The following is a 21,172-nucleotide window of genomic DNA, read 5'->3' on the forward strand; positions in this document are numbered from 1 at the left end:
CCAAATGTTGCCACCAGTCGTGTGTGTACAGGGAGTAGAGTAGGGGGCTAAGTACGCAGCCTTGCTGGGCCCCGGTATGAGGACTATTGTGGAGGTGTTGGTGTTCATTTTTACTGATTGTGGTCTGTTGGTCAGAAAATCGAGGATCCACTTGTAGAGTGGGGAGCCAAGTCCTAGGTTTTGGAGCTTTGATATGAGCTGAGCTGGGATTATGGTGTTGAAGGCAGAGCTGTAGTCAATAAATAGGAGTCTGGTGTAGGAGTCCTTGTTGTCGAGATGCTCTAGGGGTGAGTGTAGGGCCAGGGAAATGGCATCTGCTGTGGACCGGTTGAAACAATATGCGAATTGCAGTGGATCAAGGTGTTCTGGGAGTATGGAGGTGATGCGCTTCATGATCAACCTTTCAAAGCACTTCATTATGACTGAAGTCAGGGCCATCGTACGGTAGTCATTGAGGCACGTTGCCTGGTACTTTGGCACCGGTATAATGGTGGTCTTCTTGAAGCAGGTGGAGACCACGGAGTGGAGTAGGGACAGGTTAAAGATGTCCGCGCAGGCTCTGAGTGCATGACCAGGGATCCCGTCTGGGCCCGTTGCCTTCTGAGGGTTCACTTTCAGGAAGGTCAATCTGACTTCAGAAGCTGTGATGTCTTATTCTGCCACAAAGTCTTATTCTGCACATACACCTTTAAGCTGCAAGGTAATCACGCTGATCAAATGCACTTTCTACAAAACTCTCAACGTCATGGATGTGCTGCAGTGACACCAACAGCTGCTGAAATTCCAAAAACCAGAGCTCAAACTACTGCAAATGACAGCACTTCAAGCACAGGTGGCCATCCAAAACACGAGAAGCATCCTGGATTTTCATATGGAACAGGATGTACACTTCACAGCTCCAAGCAGCCTTGACATGCCCCTATTTGTTGGACTATTACAAAGCAGCTCAACAATCAATCAGTTGCTTTGCTTGTACTGACATCACTCTTTTAATTTTTGTTTCCCCAACTCTGGTTTTTCTGTTCTCAACCTCTAACTATTTATATCTGCTGATCTTGCCGTGTTCCCGCTGCTGATCTTGCTGTACTCTGCCACCATTCTTTAATATCTGCCGGTATATACATAGTTGATTCCATAGTTGACTTACTGGAAAAATGAAATTGCTGACTATCTAAAATCAGCGGGGTTGAATGTAGTAAAGCATGGGGAGGTTGATAAATTAGCAAAATAGGCACACATTTAGAAATGAGGTTCAATGTAGACAAATGAGGGGACACACATTTTGGGAGCAATGAAGAATATAAGTATACCATAAATTTATGATTTTTAGTCAGGCTCACAATGTGCACATTTGCATATACTAGAAGCCACATGTTAATACACAAGGCCCTATTCTGTGCAGGCAAATAACATGTACACACATTGCGCCTGTTTCAGCAAAACAAAATAAGTGACCCATTTTCTGGCTCATTTCTCAGAGCAATCAGAGTCAAGCTGCCTGGTTTAAATTTCAAACAATGCTTGGTAATTAATGGTCAGTCACAATCAACTGTTGCATTCTCTATGGCAATGCCTCTATCAATCAGAGTTCACAGAATAATAATAATCTTTACTAGCGTCACAAATGGGCTTACATTAACTCTGCAATGAAGTTACTGTGAAAACCCTGAGTCGCCACCTGCTGTTCAGGTACATTGAGGGGGAATTCAGAACACCCAATTCACCTAACAAGCACATCTTTCGGGTCAAAAGAATTTCAAGATGGCGCCGGAGCGAGGCAACTTCTTGCAAGCTGTGCCCAGCATACCCTCTAATTCTATCTTTTACTCTTGTTCTATGCTTCTAAAACTTCATTCTCACTCTTTTAAACTCTCTAACAATGTTCTAATTCAATTACTTACAGATTTAGCGATCTTTAGGATCCTGGAGACACCTGAAACACCCTGTATCCAAGGTGGATACAGAACTGGCTAGGCCATAGAAGGCAGAGAGTAGCAATGGAGGGATGCTTTTCTAATTGGAGGGCTGTGACCAGTGGTGTTCCACAGGGATCAGTGCTGGGACGTTTGCTCTTTGTAGTATATATAAATGATTTGGAGGAAAATGTAACTGGTCTGATTAGTAAGTTTGCAGACGACACAAAGGTTGGTGGAATTGCGGATAGCGATGAGGACTGTCAGAGGATACAGCAGAATTTAGATTGTCTGGAGACTTGGGCGGAGAGATGGCAGATGGAGTTTAATCCGGACAAATGTGAGGTAATGCATTTTGGAAGGTCTAATGCAGGTAGGGAATATACAGTGAATGGTAGAACCCTCAAGAGTATTGAATGTCAAAGAGATCTAGGAGTACAGGGCCACAGGTCATTGAAAGGGGCAACACAGGTGGAGAAGGTAGTCAAGAAGGCATACGGCATGCTTGCCTTCATTGGCCGGGGCATTGAGTATAAGAATTGGCAAGTCATGTTGCAGCTGTATAGAACCTTAGTTAGGCCACACTTGGAGTATAGTGTTCAATTCTGGTCGCCACACTACCAGAAGGATGTGGAGGCTTTAGAGAGGGTGCAGAAGAGATTTACCAGAATGTTGCCTGGTATGGAGGGCATTAGCTATGAGGAGCAGTTGAATAAACTCGGTTTGTTCTCACTGGAACGAAGGAGGTTGAGGGGAGACCTGATAGAGGTATACAAAATTATGAGGGGCATAGACAGAGTGGATAGTCAGAGGCTTTTCCCCAGGGTAGAGGGGTCAATTACTAGGGGGCATAGGTTTAAGGTGAGAGGGGCAAGGTTTAGAGTAGATGTACGAGGCAAGTTTTTTTACGCAGAGGGTAGTGGGTGCCTGGAACTCGCTACCGGACTCGGGTGGTAGTGGAAGCAGGGACGATAGGGACATTTAAGGGGCATCTTGACAAATATATGAATAGGATGGGAATAGAAGGATACGGACCCAGGAAGTGTAGAAGATTGTAGTTTAGTCGGGCAGTATGGTCGGCACGGGCTTGGAGGGCCGAAGGGCCTGTTCCTGTGCTGTACATTTCTTTGTTCTTTGAAACTGACGGCCTGAAATCGACTGTGGATATTTGATATTGTAATAGTGCGAGGGCAAAGTAAGGAAATGAATAGATTCTCGAGCTCGCAGTGGCATGATGAATCAACTAGCCTTCTGTCCCATAATTTTGGTTCTCAATCAAACAAGTTACTCTGGCTATCCTATACCCTACTGCCTTTGGCAATCTCATGTCACAGAGCATTTTATATTATACAACACATTGGTATCGCTTAAAAAAAAAAAAACACATGAAGCTCCTTTTCAAAGTTCAAATTCCCTGTCACTCTTTCAGAGTGAGAGACCACTTCTAGAAGGGCATTTTGATTAGCTTCTGCAGAGAGATAAGCAGCCAGCTTCTGATGCTTATAGCAGTCTTTGTCCAGCAAGCTTTGCATTTGTTTCATCTGGTAAAACCAGAATGGGCACAAAAGTTGTTTTCCAAACAAATAAGTTAGGCTCTCAGCCAAAAAAGGATTTGCCTTCAAAACAGGATCTGTGTTATATTTTCAGGTCAAGTCCTGCATCAAAAAGTCTTAACTCTCATTACCTCGGGTCTTTCCCAAAGCATAGGACTTCTCATTGTGTACTTTAAACTGAATCTGCACACTCCAAAACCCATCCATGTGCCCCTAAAGGAAGTACAACATAAGGAAATAAACCATCAAACCCTTTTTTTAAATAAATATTTTTATTCAAATTTTTCAACAGATTTTCAACAGACTCTCCCCCCCCCCCCCCCCAAACAAAAAAAGAAACAAGAAAACAATCAAAAATTATACATTGGACTTCCCCCACATACAATAACCCCCCATATGACATTTAAAAGCACAAATAGGGAAGCCCCCCCCCCATCCAAACGCCCCCCCAAAAGAACCCGCCCCCCCCTCCCCAGGGCTGCTGCTGACCTCCTCCTAACGCTCCGCGAGATAGTCTAGGAACCCCTGCACAGACTCTCGCAAGGCAAACTTTATCCTCTCCAGCTTGATGAATCCTGCCATGCCATTGATCCAGGCTTCCACACTTGGGGGCTTCGCAACTTTCCATAATAGCAAAATCCTCCGCCGGGCAACCAGGGACGCAAAGGCCAGAATACCGGCCTCTTTCGCCTCCTGCACCCCCGGCTCGTCCGTTACCCCAAATGATGCCAACCCCCAGCTCGGCTTGACTCGGGCTTTCACCATCCTGGACATAGTCCTCGCAAAACCCCTTCAAAACCCATCCAGTACCGGGCACGACCAGAACATATGGACGTGATTTGCCGGGCTTCCCGAGCACCTCCCACATCTGTCCTCCTCCTCTTCCTTCAGCTCCTGGTAAATCGCCGAAACTTTGCCTTCTGCAACCCATACACCCGAAATCACCCTGTCCTGATCCTGTGTGTCGGGAGCAGCAGTAATTCCCTCACCTGCCGCCTCACAAACGCCCTCACTTGCATGTACCTGAAAACGTTTCCCGGGGCTAACCCAAACTTCTCCTCCAGCGCCCCTAGGCTCGCAAACGTCCCATCGATGAACAGGTCACCCATTCTTCTAATTCCTGCCCGATGCCAGCTCCGAAACCCCCCATCCATCCTTTCCGGGACGAATCGATGACTCCCTCGCACTTTTCGCTGCCCCAAGATCACTTTTTTCACCGCTCACTCCTGGTCCAATCCATATAATGTCAGGGGGACCCTGCTATCACCTTCCCACACTGGAAGCCGTCGAACAATTGCCGTTGGGGCCCCTCTGGAGAGCCCAAAAGTCCGTTCCCGGCGGGAGCTGCCGAACGTGCGACCTACCTAGGCATAGCCGCAACCGGAAGCACCATCAAACCCAACCAGGCATGGGGAGGCAGTGGCGTACTGGTATTGTCACTGGACTAGTAAACCAGAGAAATGCTCTGAGGATCCAGGTTGAAATCCCGCCACTGCGGATCGTGAAATTTGAATTCAGTAAAAATCTAGAATTTAAAGTCCAATGATGACCATAAAACCACTGTCGGTTGTTGTAAAAACCCATCTGGTTCACTAATGTCCTTTAGGGAAGGAACTCAGCCATCCCTACCTGGTCTTTTTTTTTTAAATAAATGTTTTATTGAAAATTTTTTCCCAAACAACAATTTTTCCCCTCTTACAAAGCAAACGCAACAATAACAATACAGAAATTTTAAACAATACACAAGTAACAAAACCCCTTTATCTTTGACCTAAACTTAAACCCCCCCCCCCGCCGGTTGCTGCTGCTGGTCATCTGTCTTCCCTCTAACGTTCCCCTAGGTAGTCGAGAAATGGCTGCCACCGCCTGGTGAACCCTTGAGCCGATCCTCTCAGGGCAAACTTTATCTGCTCCAGTTTAATGAACCCCGCCATATCATTTACCCAGGCCTCCAGTCCGGGGGGTTTCGCCTCCTTCCACATGAGTAGGATCCTGCGCCGGGCTACTAGGACGCAAAGGCCACAACGTCAGCCTCTTTCGCCTCCTGCACTCCCGGCTCTTCCGCAACTCCAAATAGAGCTAACCCCCAGCCTGGTTTGACCCGGGCCTTCACCACCCGCGAAATCACTCCCGTCACTCCCTTCCAATACCCTTCCAGTGCCGGGCGTGCCCAAAACATATGTGCGTGGTTTGCCGGGCTCCCGCCACACCTCCCACATTTGTCCTCCACTCCAAAGAACCTGCTCAATCTTGCTCCCGTTATGTGTGCTCTATGTAGCACCTTAAATTGAATCAGGCTAAGCCTGGCGCATGAGGAAGAGGAATTTACCCTGCTTAGGGCATCAGCCCACATACCCTCCTCTATCTCCTCCCCTAGTTCTTCTTCCCACTTTCCTTTTAGTTCGCCCACCGACTCCTCCCCCTCTTCCCTCATCTCTCGGTAAATCTCTGACACCTTGCCCTCTCCGACCCACACCCCTGAAAGCACCCTGTCCTGTATCCCCTGTGTCGGGAGCAACGGAAATTCCCTCACCTGTTGTCTAGTAAATGCCCTCACCTGCATATATCTCAAGAAATTTCCCCGGGGCAACTTATACTTTTCCTCCAATGCTCCCAAGCTCGCAAAAGTCCCACCCCCTTCTTCCCACACCGGGAAATGTCAAACAAATGCCGTGGGGGCCCTGTAAAAGAGCCCAAAAGTCCGTTCCAAGCAGGCGCTGCCGAATATGCGACCTAGCTCTGCATAGCCGCACCCGGAAGTCATCCCTACCTGGTCTGACCTACATGTGACTCCAGACCAACAGCAATGTGGTTGACTCTTAACTGTCCCCTGGAGGGCAATAAATCCCAGGAACAAATAAAAAATCTTGCATTTGTTCACAAATCTATTCATTTCTTTTGCTTCAATAACTATCTAATCTACTTATAAATGCTGACGCACTCTGTTTCAATCATATGTTTGATTGAGTGCTTGAACGGGTAACATTCTCAGTCTCAGCACTCATTCTACAGCCTCATAACCCTGAACATTTTTCACGATTACTGTTGCAATGTAGGAAACAAGTTCTTAAATTGGCTGTAATGTGCTTTGGAATGGCCTAAACTTCTAGAAGATAAATCTTTTATCTGCAAATCTTTTAGCACTTTTTATATCTCTATTTCCTCATACCAAGCTGCAACCCAGTGAATCAACCTCAACATTCTTCCTGCAGTGTGCAGTTTAGAACGGCATTTAGTACTCCAATCTGCACATGCAGAATAAATTAAATATAATAATCAACTCGAGTGAGACAAACTGTGTAATCTATTCAACTGGCTGTGTCTTCAGCAGCAGAATTTGTTGGCAACCAGTTTGATTTATGCCATGTCAGAACACATTTATAATAGAATTTACAGTGCAGAAGGAGGCCATTCGGCCCATCGTGTCTGCACCGGCTCTTAGAAAGAGCACCCTACCCAAGGTCAACACCTCCATCCCATCCCCATAACCCAGCAACCCCACCCAACACTAAGGGCAATTTTGGACACCAAGGGCAATTTATCATGGCCAATCCACCTAACCTGCACATCTTTGGACTGTGGAAGGAAACCGGAGCACCCGGAGGAAACCCACGCACACACGGGGAGGATGTGCAGACTCCACACAGACAGTGACCCAGCGGGGAATCGAACCTGGGACCCTGGAGCTGTGAAGCAATTGTGCTATCCACAATGCTACCGTGCTGCCCTAGAATCCACAATGCTACCATGCTGCCCTAGAAGATAAGAGGTTGTAATAATTGCCTGGCTGTCAGTCATCACCATAACTAAATCTGTGAAAAACGTAAGAGACAAAAAAAAATCTTCAGTGACAATTGTGTTTCACTAAATTGCAACATTTACTGACAACAATGGATATTAAAATGGCTGGAGTGCAAAATGGAGACTAAGAAAATTTACTTTCACATTGTGAGGAAAGGTGTCAGCCTTCGAGCTCTCCCAACCAAAAGCAGTATTACAAAGGAATTAGAAAGGTTTTTGGTCTGGAAACAACAGCACTAGTTTTCCAGTAGATAGTAAGTTCTCAAGTTTGAGATAACCTGCCTTGGACGATCATCTCAACATGTCCTGGTAGTTAACTCGGACAGAAGATTCCTACAGCCTAATCTGCCCTTGCAAACAATCTTCAAAAAATAACTTCTAATGCGCAACCACGTCAACCAGTCATTATCACATTACGGCCTGGCTGTCCACAAATTAGTTGCTGCATTCCATAAATTACATCGGTGACAATGAGTATTTCATTGGTTGCAAAGGACATTTGGAAATCTTCAGGTCATGGAACAGACTGTATAAATATGTTGGGAAAACTTTTCACACAAACATACCTTGATTGATTAATTGCTTGGACAGCAATCTTTAGACCCAAAACCTAATGACGGAGACCATCAGAACCCACAGGGAAGGAATGTGAATGGTCATATTCATCCCATTGTTATCCCCCCCCCCCCCCCCCCCCCCCCAAGAGTTACCAGAACTAGAACAGAAAAAACAATAGAATCCCATAGAATTTCATGGCCCTGTGTTTTGGTTACTTCAGCCATTCCAAAAAACCTTTCATTTCTCGAATTACACCAAGTTAAATATTTATTGAATCATGTTAATGTCCTAGTGATGGGGGTGAGGGTTCCGAGGGGGGGGGGGGGGGGGGGGTCTGAGATTCCAATAGGGAAGGGAAGCAATGGTAGAGTCCACACTTTTTTGTGGGGCATTTTTAGAAACAGAACTCAACTTAACAGGCTTCCTGCTAGGCGGTCAGTTTTCATTGACAGAAGATCTGCTCAGAAGGCATTTCAAATTGGATCAGGAACCCAATAACATTTATACGGTCAACCAATATGTCTGCATTACCAATGCATACCAATATTGATTACAAGCATCCTCGATTACACCTCCGCATGCTTATTCCGGCAAGAACGCCATTCCATTCTCCCAGTTTCTCTGTCCCGTTACATCTGAACTGATGATGCTATCTTCTACAACGGCTCTTCTGATACAGCTTCCTTTTTCCTCAGTCAAGGATTTTCCCCATCCCGACAAGTGGTTCACAAGGTCTGCAACAATGTTCAACCCATTTCCTGCACTTTTGCCTTCACCTCGTCCCTTCCCTCCCAGAACCATGGTACGGTTCCCTTTGTCCTTACTTTCCACACCACCAGCCTCCGTATTCATTCTTCACCATTTCAGTGAACTTGCGCAGGATGCCACCACCAAACACATCTTCCCCTAACCACTCTGGTCAGCATTCCAAATGGACCATTTCCTCTGTGACACACTGGTCCACTCCTCTATCACCGCAAGCAGCTCATCCCCTTCCCATGGCACCTTGCCAAGCAATGGCAGGAGGTGTAACACCTACTCCTTTTCCCCTTGCCTCCTTGTTAATTTTAACTTATCAGTAACACAGATGAATCACTCCAGAAATTATGCAGAATACTGACCCACAGAGGCAAAATATTGGACAAATTTCATCATGTTAAAATTCACAAGCATTTGATCAGCCATTTGTACTGGCCTACTGTTGATCTCTTACTTCCCAATCCTAACAGTTCTGACAACTACGGATTTAATTTTATTCTAAATTAGGAATCCAGAATTCACTGCAGATTTGCGAGTGCGGCACAGTGGTTAGCACTCCTGCCTTATAGTACCAGGGACCAGGGTTCGATTCCGGCCTCGGGTGACTACCTGTGTGGAGTTTGCACGTTCTCCCGGTGTCTGCTTGGGGTTTCCTACGGGTGCTCCGGTTTCCTCCTACAGTGAAGGTTAGGTGGACTGGCCGTACTAAATTGGCCCTTAATGCCCAAACGCTAGTTGGGGTTAAGGGGAGAGGGTCTAAACGGGTTGCTCTTTCAGAGGGTCGGTGCAGATTCGATGGGCCAAATGGCCTCCTTCTGCACTGTATGAATTCTATGAGACATAAATCACCGGAACTGATTGAGTTTTTACTTCTAGCTGACAAAATAAAATGAGAAAGTAACGAGTAATTTACAAGTTTCAGTTCCTCATAGTGTTGAAGGGATTGGTTAAAGGGAAGTGTGTATTCTTGTTAGGCAAATGATAGCAAGGAACAAACTTGGAAAGTACTGAACGAAGTGGCTCGGGGATTACTTGCAAGGGCCCATCCGGTTGGAAATGTAATGAGGAATTTTAACTCGCTCTGCCCAGGTGAAAATAGACAGAATAGGGGGAAAGAATTCTGAACAAATATAAATCAGGACCCTATAAGCCACAGCAAAAGCAAAATACTGTGGATGCTGGAGAATGGAAATAAAAACAGAAAGTGCAGGAAAAACTCAGGAAGTCTGGCAGAATCTGGAAGACAGAAAGAGAGATAACATTCCAAGTTCAATATGACCCCGGAGTTAACTCTACAGATACTGTCAGACCTCCTGAGTTTTTCCAACACTCTGTGTGTTCACTTCAGACACTGGGAGGTATATAGGTGATAAACTGAGACCAGTCTGCCTGCTCAGATGGATATAGGCAAATAAAATAAATACAAGATACTATCTGTGGAGGACAAGGAGTGCTCCCAAATCTTGGTCAATATTCATCTCTCAGCCAACATTACAAAAAAAAACCAATTGGTCATTCATGATCTAAAAAGTAAAGAACATGCAAGGATGCCGGGAGAAGGTTGAGGGCGGGCACTAGGTAAACTGTTCCTTCGGAGGGCCAGCACAGACATAATTGGCCAAATGGCCTCCTTCTGTGCTGCAACCATTCTGTGATTCTATTTCATTTTCTGTTCATTTGACCGCTCTGGACGTCCTACCACAATTGCCCCCAAAATAACAGTGGTTACACTTCACAATTAATATATTGTGGTATGATGTTGCATAAAAGTGTCATGTGAGAGTGCCTTTAAGAAATGGGTGCTTATAAATGGGTGTGTATATAAATATCTGTAGTGAGAGTACCTTTAAGAAATGGGTGTTTATTACTGCAGGGATGTCAGAGAGTGTGTGGAGCTGGGCTGTCTGTCAGCTTTTTACTTTTGTTTTATGCTGTTTGCTGCAGGGTGTGTTTTAGTTTCGTTTTCAGAGCTGGATAGCTGCAGTCACAGCCAGAAGGTGTATTTAGAGTCTCCCTCTGTAATCTAAAGAATGTAAATCGATCCTTTGGTGATTTAAAACTAATAACTGCTCGCAGTAGTGACTTTAACCTGATGTGCTTATGTTGAAAGGTTTTTTTTTAAAGTCTTCTGGATGTTAAAAGGACAGCTTACGGATTACTTAGTGTTGTATTCTTGGGGGTTGTATTTGAATTGATGGTTGCTAAGATGTTCACTGTTTGTTTTAAAAAGGTTAACTTGAATTCATAGAATAAACATTGTTTTGCTTTAAAAAATACTTTTCCATTTCTGTTGTACCACACCTGTAGAGTGGGCCGTGTGCTCCCCATACCACAATCTATTAAAAGTTGTGGGTCAGGTGAACTCCATGATACACTTTGGGGTTCTCTAAACCCTGGCCCATAACAAAAGGAACAGACGGAATTTTGGCTCCCCCCCCCCAACCCCCAAATGTGCTGACTCAAATGAGAAAAGCAGTGAGCTCCCTCCACCCCCCCCCCCCCCCCAAGGCTGTACTTACCTGTGCATCCTTGGAGTGTTCTCTTTGCCTGGTTCATGTTGATCCAAACTGCGGTAAACCTTAGTGACATGATGTCACATCAGCGAGGGGGAAATCCGAATGTGGGGGAGGAGGCGAAACAGAGGGGAAGCCCACTAATGATATTGAAACATAATTAAATGAGGCTCCTGACCTTCCTGGGCATGAACCGCATTAAGTCAATGGCAGGGAGGGGATAATGGTCTCGTGAGATCTCGCTAGCGAGATTCCTATTTTCGTCTTCTTACGAGATTCTGTTACCGTGTCACCATATACACACGCAGCAAAAAGGGGGATGCAAAATCCCAGCCATTGTTTTCCTTTTTAAAGTCCAGAGCAAAATGGTATTAAGTTTCGATTTAAATCTTCTTGCCATCCCTTTAAATTATGGAAGTTTATTTACTAGGTTGCAATTTCTTACCAAGTTTATCAGTCTTCTCATAGCATGTTCATGAGAACAGATGCATTCACACGGGTCAAAGCCTCCTTCCGCCATGGCAGGACAAGGTTCCTCCAGCCAGTCTCTAGTAATTAAGATAATGAGAACAATCACAATAGAAACAATAAGGACACAACCAGAGAGCCTGATTCAGCCAAAGCAATTTACAATTCTAAAAATGTTATGTTGTAGCCTACTAATTAAAAACATTTCAGAAATTTCCACATATATTTTGCATTTCAAGGATACAATTAGATAGTTTAGGTAACCTGCTAACCTACAAGTGAATCAGACTAAATAGGCGGGATTCTCCATCCCGCCAGCCCTGTTTTCCGGTGCTGCACATCCCCCGCCGGCAGTAGGATCCTCCATTCCGGCAGCCAGCCAATGGGGGTTTCACCTCGTGGCCATTCCACGCCAGTTGGGAAACCTGCGGGCGTGGGTGCGCTGCTGACAAAGTGGAGGATCCCGCTGATGGGGAATCCCAGAGAATATTTCACTCAGTTTGCATCACCACTTCCATTAAAGGTGATGGAAGTGACAGAAGTCAATGTAAATGTTAATTTGAAAATAGTTTTTTGTACAAATTAGTGATGTCATCTTTGTAAAATTAGAAAAATATTTAATGAAGATACATTTCCTTGCTGTGCAACTGGACTGTTGAATCTCTGTCAATAGTTCATTCACACTATTCATAAGAATAGAAAAATAATACTGCATACTATTTAGATGGTGAGAGACTGCAGAATTCAGTGGTGTAGAGGGATCTGGGTGTCCTGGTAGACGAATCACAAAAAGTTAACATGCAGGTACAGCAATTAGGAATGCAAGTTGAATGTTGCCATTTTACTGGAGCTGTACAGGGCCTTGGTGAGACCACATCTGGAATACTATGCACAATACTGGGCATAGTACAGGAATACAGGGCTAAATCGCTGGCTTTGAAAGCAAACCAAGGCAGACCAGCAGCACGGTTCGATTCCCGTAACAGCCTCCCCGAACAGACGCCGGAATGTGGCGACTAGGGGCTTTTCACAGTAACTTCATTTGAAGCCTACTTGTAACAATAAGCGATTTTCATTTCATTTCTCATTTCATTTTCAATTTTAGTTGCCTTATTTGAAAAAGGATATAATGTTAGAAACAATTCAGAGAATGTTCACTCGACTCATTCCGGTGATGCCAGGCATATCTTACGAAGAAAGGACAAACAGGTTGGGCATGAACCCATGGAGTTTAGAGGAATGAGAGGATCTGATAGGATAAGAATCAGATAGGAAAAGTTTAGAGGGATATGGGCCAAATGCAGGCAAATGGGATTAGCTTAGATGGACCTTTTGGTTGGCATGGCCAGTTTGGGCAGAAGGGCCTGTCTCCGTGCCATAGATTCTATGATGGATACCAGGAGGATGTTTCCTCTTGTGGGGGAAGACTAGAACAAGTGAACACAATTTACGCACCTATGTAGCCATGTAAAATGGCTGTGTTCCGATTAATCTGGCCAAAACCCAGTTTAAAACGGCTAACCCGAAAGACTGCTGGGAAAAGCAGCCAAGAAGACACAAGCAGGCAGCTGCAGACAGTTTTGCATATTCGGCTCTGGGAAGGTAGCCCAGATCAACCCAGGTATTCTCAGTTGCATTCAGGACTGTTTGCAGCCCATCTATTCAGACATCCACAGTTAAATCAGCTATCCCCGGGAACAATTGCAACATATTAGCAATTGAATCGACCGAACCAGACTTGTCGGCGCCTGCAGTGGCCGAAACAAAGACAGGTGAGCGACCCCCCCCCCCCCGATCGAGGAATCGCCTCACCATTGGACACATCGACCCCAGAGATTGGGGACAGAATCCAATCACTTGGGACTCAGGGTCAAGGGCCGCCCCGGGAGGCGGGAAGCCCCTGGGCCCGATAAAAATGAAGGTCCAAGTTCAGATCTCTCTCTCTCTCATCTTCGCCTGCTCGAGACCTTTGCAAGACCAGCCACCGGTAATAGTAAGTTTGAATCCAGCGATCGCTATCCGGTAGAGACACCTAGCCACCGACCTGTAGCAGCCTTTTGAATCCCGCGGGCCAGATTTGATTGGACAAGCCATTTGTTTCCCTGATTTGGTGGGCTCTTCCTAAGTTAAGTATTGGCCAGTAGTGATAGGTTTGTTATATAGAAAGTAGTATTAGGGTATTAATATTGCTTGATGTATATAATAAATGACCGTTGTTTTAATCCTTACTAAGCGGTGTGCGGTGTTATTAATCATAACCTGAACTTGAACCACGTGGCGGTATCATAAAGATACCTGGCGACTCATGAGCAAAGGTGACCTAAACAGAGCAAATAGACCAAGGTTAAAAAGAGCAACACCTACAAGGGCAGAATGGCCTACTCCTGCTTCCAAGTCCAATGTGCCACACATTCATTGGGACTAACCTCCTATTTCTATACTCACTAGCCCGTGGCACTGGAAGTAATCTAGAGATAACTACCTTCTGAGACTTGTTTTTTAAATCTATTTCCTAGCTCCCTAAATTCTGCTTGCAGGACCTCATCCTTTTGTTGGGCCTATATCTTTGGTACCAACGGGCGACATGGTGGTGCAGTGGTTAGCACTGTTGCCTCACAGCGCCGAGGCCCCAGGTTCGATCCCGGTTCACTGTCCGTGCAGAGTTTGCACATTCTCTGTGTGTTTGTGTGGATTGGCCACGCTAAATTGCCCCTTAATTGGATACACTAAATTGAAAAAAAAAAAATCTTTTGATACCAATATGTCTCACGATATCTGCCTGTTTGCCCTTCAGGATGCCCTGCAGCCGTTCAGTGACAACCCTGAACCTGGTACCAGGCAACACATCATCTCAAAATCTCTTTTGCGACCGCAGAAATGCCCGTCTGTTCCCCTTACAATTGAATCCCCTACCATTCTTCCTCCTCTCCTCTTGTGCAGCATACCCACCACAGTGCCATGAAGTTGGCTGCCACTGCTTTCCCTTGTACAGTCATCTCCGTAGCATCACTGATGCTCCAGTGAATCCGCCCTCAGCTCCAGTCCCAAATGCAGTCAGCCAGCAGTTGTAGTTGGACACACTTCCTGCCCACATAGTCACCAGGGACAACTGAAGCTAACATGATTTTGTACAGGAGGAGCATATCATGGGTATGAGCTCTCCTGCCATGACTACCCGCAAGTCCCTTAATTAATTCCCTTATTTAACAAACATTATGCTCATTTAAGACTACTATTAACTTACCGCCCTTATGCTAGCTTTACTTCCTTATATTAGATTACAATGATCCCGACTTTCACTTGTGTTGTTTCTCAGTTAATCCTTTCTTACAAATTTTTTTTTTAAAATCACGACCGCTTTGCTGCGAGGACACCGTTCCCAGACCGCTTTGCCGCGACGACACCATTTCTTTATTCATTAATGGGATGAGAATCACTGGCAAGGTTGGCTTTTATTGCCTATCGGTTGCTCTTCAGGAGATCAAGGTGAATCAGGAGATTGTCGAAATAGAGTTAAGAGGGAAATCAGGAGGGCAAAAAGGGGACATGAAATTGCTTTGGCAAATAATGCAAGGGAGAATCCAAAGAGATTCTACAGATACATAAAGGGGAAAAGAGTAACTAGGGACAGAGTAGGGCCTCTTAAGGATCAACAAGGGCATTTATGTGCAGAGCCACAAGAGTTGGGTAAGATCCTGAATGAATATTTCTCATCGGTATTCACGGTGGAGAAAGGCATGGATGTTAGGAAACTAAGGGAAATAAATAGTGATGTCTTGAGAAGTGTGCATATTACAGAGGAGGAGGTGCTGGAAGTCTTAAAGCGCATCAAGGTAGATAAATCCCCGGGACCTGATGAAATGTATCCCAGGATGTTGTGGGAGGCTAGGGAGGAAATTGCGGGTCCCCTAACCGAGATATTTGAATCATCGGCAGCCACAGGTGAGGTGCCTGAAGATTGGAGAGTGGCGAATGTTGTGCCCTTGTTTAAGAAGGGCAGCAGGGAAAAGCCTGGGAACTACAGACCGGTGAGCCTAACGTCTGTAGTAGGTAAGTTGCTAGAAGGTATTCTGAGAGACAGGATCTACAAGCATTTAGAGAAGCAAGGACTGATTCGGGGCAGTCAGCATGGCTTTGTGCGTGGAAAATCATGTCTCACAAATTTGATTGAGTTTTTTGAGGGAATGACCAAGAAGGTAGATGAGGGTAGTGCAGTAGACGTTGTCTACATGGACTTTAGCAAAGCCTTTGACAAGGTACCGCATGGTAGGTTGTTGCAGAAGGTTAAAGCTCACGGGATCCAGGGTGAGGTTGCCAATTGGATTCAAAATTGGCTGGACGACAGAAGGCAGAGGGTGGTTGTAGAGGGTTGTTTTTCAAACTGGAGGCCTGTGACCAGTGGTGTGCCTCAGGGATCGGTGCTGGGTCCACTGTTATTTGTGATTTATATTAATGATTTGGATGAGAATTTAGGAGGCATGGTTAGTAAGTTTGCAGATGACACCAAGATTGGTGGCATAGTGGATAGTGAAGAAGGTTATCTAGGATTGCAACGGGATCTTGATCAATTAGGCCAGTGGGCCGACGAATGGCAGATGGAGTTTAATTTAGATAAATGTGAGGTCATGCATTTTGGCAGATCGAATCAGGCCAGGACCTACTCAGTTAATGGTATGGCGTTGGGGAGAGTTATAGAACAAAGAGATCTAGGAGTACAGGTTCATAGCTCCTTGAAGGTGGAGTCGCAGGTGGACAGGGTGGTGAAGAAGGCATTCGGCATGCTTGGTTTCATTGGTCAGAACATTGAATATAGGAGTTGGGACGTCTTGTTGAAGTTGTACAAGACATTGGTACGGCCACACTTGGAATACTGTGTGCAGTTCTGGTCACCCTATTATAGAAAGGATATTATTAAACTAGAAAGAGTGCAGAAAAGATTTACTAGGATGTTGCCGGGACTTGATGGTTTGAGTTATAAGGAGAGGCTGGATAGACTGGGACTTTTTTCCCTGGAGCGTAGGAGGCTTAGGGGTGATCTTATAGAGGTCTATAAAATAATGAGGGGCATAGATAAGGTAGATAGTCAACATCTTTTCCCAAAGGTAGGGGAGTCTAAAACTAGAGGGCATAGGTTTAAGGTGAGAGGGGAGAGATTCAGAAGGGCCCAGAGGGGCAATTTCTTCACTCAGAGGGTAGTGAGTGTCTGGAATGGGCTGCCAGAGGTAGTAGTAGAAGCGGGTACAATTGTGTCTTTCAAAAAGCATTTAGATGGTTACATGGGTAAGATGGGTATAGAGGGTTATGGGCCAAGTGCGGGCAACTGGGACTAGCTTAATGGTAAAAAACTGGGCGGCATGGACTGGTTGGGCCGAAGGGCCTGTTTCCATGCTGTAAACTTCTATGATTCTATGATTCTATGTGAGCTTCCATTTTGAACCACTGCAATCCGTCTGGTGAAAGTGCTGTAAAGTAGGGAATTCTGGGACTGGACAAAAAAAAACAACCTTCAATCATCACACTCTGCCTCCTACCACTTCAGTCAATTTCGGATCCAATTTGCCAAAGATCCCATGGACTCTTATCTTCTTTTTTTAATTTTAATATAAATTTAAAGTACCCAATTATTTTTTTTCCAATTAAGGGGCAATTTAGCATAGCCAATTCACCTATCCTGCCCATCTTTGGGTTGTGGGAGTGAGACCCACGCAGACACAGGGAGAATGTGCAAACTCCATAAGGACAGTGACCAAGCTGGGTCCTTGGCACCGTGATGCAGCAGTGCTAACCACTGCGCTTCCCCTGGCTCTTACTTTCTTGATCAGTCTCCCATTGGGACCATGTCAAAAGCCTGACTGAAGTCCATGTAGAGTACATCAACTACACTGCCCTCATCTACACACCTAGTCAACTCCTTGAAAAATTCTATCAAATTTATTACACTAGACAGTACCCCGGTCAACCTTTATTCCTCAAGCAACATCACCAAGACAGGTTACCTGGTGTTTATTTAATTTTATGTTGTGGGAGCTTGTGTGCACGTTATCGTCCATGCTTCCATGGACTGCAATATATCCCATGGTCATGAGTTTTATTTCTTGCAAATGTAGGTTCTCATCTCAACATTAAAGATGTTTTATGTAAAAATGTAAGTGAGATAAACAAGTCGACTCGGTCCACTGAAGCTTTTCAAAACAGCTGCAGTTATGTAAATTTCTGGGCAGTTATATATAAATTTACTTCTCCATCGAAAGTAAATTTGATTAACAAATGAATAACTTTCACCAGATGTACTTCAAATCTACTTTCTAAATGTACTGAAGATGTTACTATTTATTTTAACCATGTGGGCGGCACGGTGGCGCCGTGGTTTCAGCATCTCAGTACTGAGGACCCAGGTTCGATCCTGGCCCCGGGTCAGTCAGTGTGGAGTTTGCACATTCTTCCGTGTCTACTTGAGTCTCACTCACACAACCAAAAGATGTGCAGGGTAGGTTGATTGGAGGAAAAAAAACCGAAAAAGTAACTGCTACTCCTTTGCACTATGCTAGATTGGAGTTTTAAATTCGTGAAGTGATGTAGATACAGAATTAATACAAAATCTTGAAATATGTTAATTTAACTTCGCACATGCTAAATTGGAAATATGTTGGCCGGCATACACAGGAACACTCCTCAAAACGGTAAGAAAAACATTGTACATTGATAGTTTCTACCAATTTACAATAGAACAACCTTAACGAAAACCATTGGGTTTTCATCAAGAAACTGCGAACTGAGAAATCTACAAGACAATCTTTAAAAAAAAAATGTTCACCCATTTTCAACAAACAATACCAAGTGGGAGAAAGAGTTAATGACAAGAAACATAGACAACTTGTTAATAATAAATAAAACCAGACACAAACTTCAATGTCTCATTACGAGCTACCTAATCGCATCTCGGAAACATGATCACGTTGCTATTAACTGCGATAACATCCGCATCAGAGGCATCAATAAACTGGGATCCCTTCAGATGCGACCGGGGGCTGGTTTTGAAAGCTCTGATTACAGGCACATTCCTGTGCCTGGGCTTGACCGCTTTCCAAGCGGACCCCCACTTGTCCCTGCGATACCTCTCAGAACGCTCCGGGCTCACATTCTTACCGGACTCGCGCTCTCAAAACCTCCGTCACCACCTGTCCTTTCCCAGCTGCTCCTCTGTTTTGATACACCAACAAGCACGTCACAAGAGGGAGGAGCAGAAGCCGGAGCCGGATGTACGCCACCTGGCCTCCTCCTGTGTGTGCACACTCGCGCGGGAGCTAGGGCATCACTGCCGGGAGCGCGCGCGTTAACCGCCACCATCTCACACCACGTGGGCGAGGGTAGGTGGTGGCCGCAAGGTACGGGAGAGAACTCATGACTCCCGAGTCGGCGTGTAATCTAAACTATTACTTTACAATGCGGCCCATGGAACTTGAGTTTAACGTACACCAAAACAATTGTTCGTTAAAATATTTGAGGCGGTGTCATTTGAATATTTTTTAAAAAGCGCAGAGAGCTCATGACAAAAACATTCGGACGACGCCTGCAGGGGGCCGTGTGCTCCGCAGGCACGGCACTTACACGTCTCTCTTTTTGATTGGTTGGTGGCCTCGAGGCATGCTGGGAGTCGTGGCTGGCTGCGGCTGCGCGAGGGCTCATGATGATCTGGGCAAGCGGGGGCCGGAAAGGGAAGTGTTTGGAATGTTGGTGTGTTGGCCGGAAGTTTATGGAAGAGCGTGCTTACGGGGCGGGGTCAAGCCAACCCATTCCAGTCCTGTGCTTCGAGCCGCCGCTAGTGCGAGTTGCACTTTCTGTTCCTGATTCTTGTACCGTTTATATGTATATAGGTCCTAGCGCAGGTTACTGCGGTCGGCAGATGGTTCAATATGGTTGAAGAATTCTGCCCCGTGGAAGAAGCAAATTTAACGTGGGTTAGATTGAGGTAATACTTACATTTTTGGGAGAAGAACTCCAGATTGGGAATGTGTACAGTCAATGGAAAGATGTGTGGAAGAACAGTCAGTGCCCTGTAAGTGCAACTGCTGGTGGATCAAACCCTTAAAAAAGAAGAAAAATAAACTACGGTATATATTTAGTCAGTGAGTTCAAGTGATAAGAAAAATGGTGAGGGGGTGATCAAAGTGTTTCCTTGAGTGTATTTTTAATTTAAGACAAAATTATCTTTTCGGGTTTAAAAAAAATGCAATCCTCAATGCATTCATAATACAAGTAGAATGTGAAAAAGTTACAAGTCTTTTTTGGAGAAGAACAATGCAATGATGTGACAAGGTGGGGATTTTTTTTTTAAGGAACATGAAAAAAATCCCACTTCCCGTATGTCAATGACCCTAACTTGCCTCATTGCATACCTGGGCCAACCGCCTTCCATTATTTCACCTGAGTCATGGATATATGTGGTGAAAACCAATGCCTCAATTTTTTTTGGAATGCTATTTATTACATCCTGCTTATCACCTTAACTAAAAGCAAAGAAAATAGGAGCAGATGGAGGCCATTCGGCCCCTCAAGCCTGCTCTGTCATTCAATATGATCTATTTCAATGCCATACTTCTGCTCTCCCCGTACCCCTTTAATGACTAGAAATCTATTGATTTCCTTTAGTGCTAATCTTCATTAGTGTTACATGTAGGCATACATTAACACTGCAATGAAATTACTGAAAACCCCCAAAGTCGCCACACTACAGACACACCAAGAGAATTCAGAATGTCCAATTCACCTTGCAGCATGTCTTTTGGGACTTGTGGGAAGAAACCAGAGCACCTGGAGAAAATCCACGCAGTCACGGGGAGAATGTGCAGACTGCACAGACAGTGACCCAAGATAGGAAATGAACCTGGGTCCCTGATGCTGTGAAGCAACAGTGCTAACCACTGTCAGTGACTTGGCCTTTTTTAAAAATTTGTTCATGGGCTGTGGGTGTTGCTAGTTCGGCTAGCATTTATTCCCCATCCCTGAGGCAGTCAACCACCTTGCTGTGGGTCTGGAGTCACCCTTGTCATAATGATGCATCTAATTCCACATTCATTAATTTTTGCCAATCTTTTTTTTATTTTTAAAGTATATTTATTAAAGTTTTTTAACAAAACAAAACAATTTTTCCCCTTACAAACAATAACCCCCCCCCGGTAACAAAATAACACAAAATCGCCCTGAGCAAGACATATACATGGTAAGATGATATATTTACAGAGCTTTATACATTGGCTCTCGCCTGTTCGTGCCAGTTTCCCCCACCCTCCATGTTATCCCCCGCTTGTCCGTCCCCTCAAGCAATCTCTCAACCAAACTGCATGGGTCAGTCCCATTAAGTTATGCACATGCGATTAAATAAACCTCAGTAACAGATAGCCATATTGGATCTAGTTCACTAATGTCCTTCAAGGAAGGAAATCTACTGTTCCTATCTGAGTAAATTTGCAAATGACACTAAAGTTGGTGGAGTTGTGGACAGTGCGGAAGGATGTTACAAGTTACAGAGGGACATAGATAAGCTGCTGGGCTGAGAGGTGGCAAATGGAGTTTAATGCCGAAAAGTGTGAGGTGATTCATTTTGGAA

General features: G+C 44.9%; 1 protein-coding gene across 2 annotated transcripts in view; it reads right to left on the minus strand.

Annotated features, from left to right (window-relative positions):
* smim14 (small integral membrane protein 14) overlaps window positions 1-19,153 on the minus strand; it is a 70,985-nt gene extending 51,832 nt beyond the window's left edge. The window contains exons 1-3 of one of the 2 annotated variants that reach the window (XM_072496594.1): window positions 18,712-19,153; window positions 12,283-12,336; window positions 11,543-11,645 (exon numbers count right to left, since the gene is read on the minus strand). In XM_072496594.1, the coding sequence (XP_072352695.1) occupies window positions 11,543-11,617 (75 nt within the window). In that variant the 5' untranslated portion in view covers window positions 11,618-11,645; window positions 12,283-12,336; window positions 18,712-19,153. The remainder of the gene's footprint in view (window positions 1-11,542; window positions 11,646-12,282; window positions 12,337-18,711) is intronic. The other variant, XM_072496593.1, reaches the window with a different exon arrangement.
* Between the last annotated feature and the right edge of the window lie 2,019 nt (window positions 19,154-21,172).

This window comes from Scyliorhinus torazame, chromosome 3, assembly GCF_047496885.1.
Source record: "Scyliorhinus torazame isolate Kashiwa2021f chromosome 3, sScyTor2.1, whole genome shotgun sequence".
In the NCBI taxonomy this organism is placed as follows: Eukaryota; Metazoa; Chordata; class Chondrichthyes; order Carcharhiniformes; family Scyliorhinidae; genus Scyliorhinus; species Scyliorhinus torazame.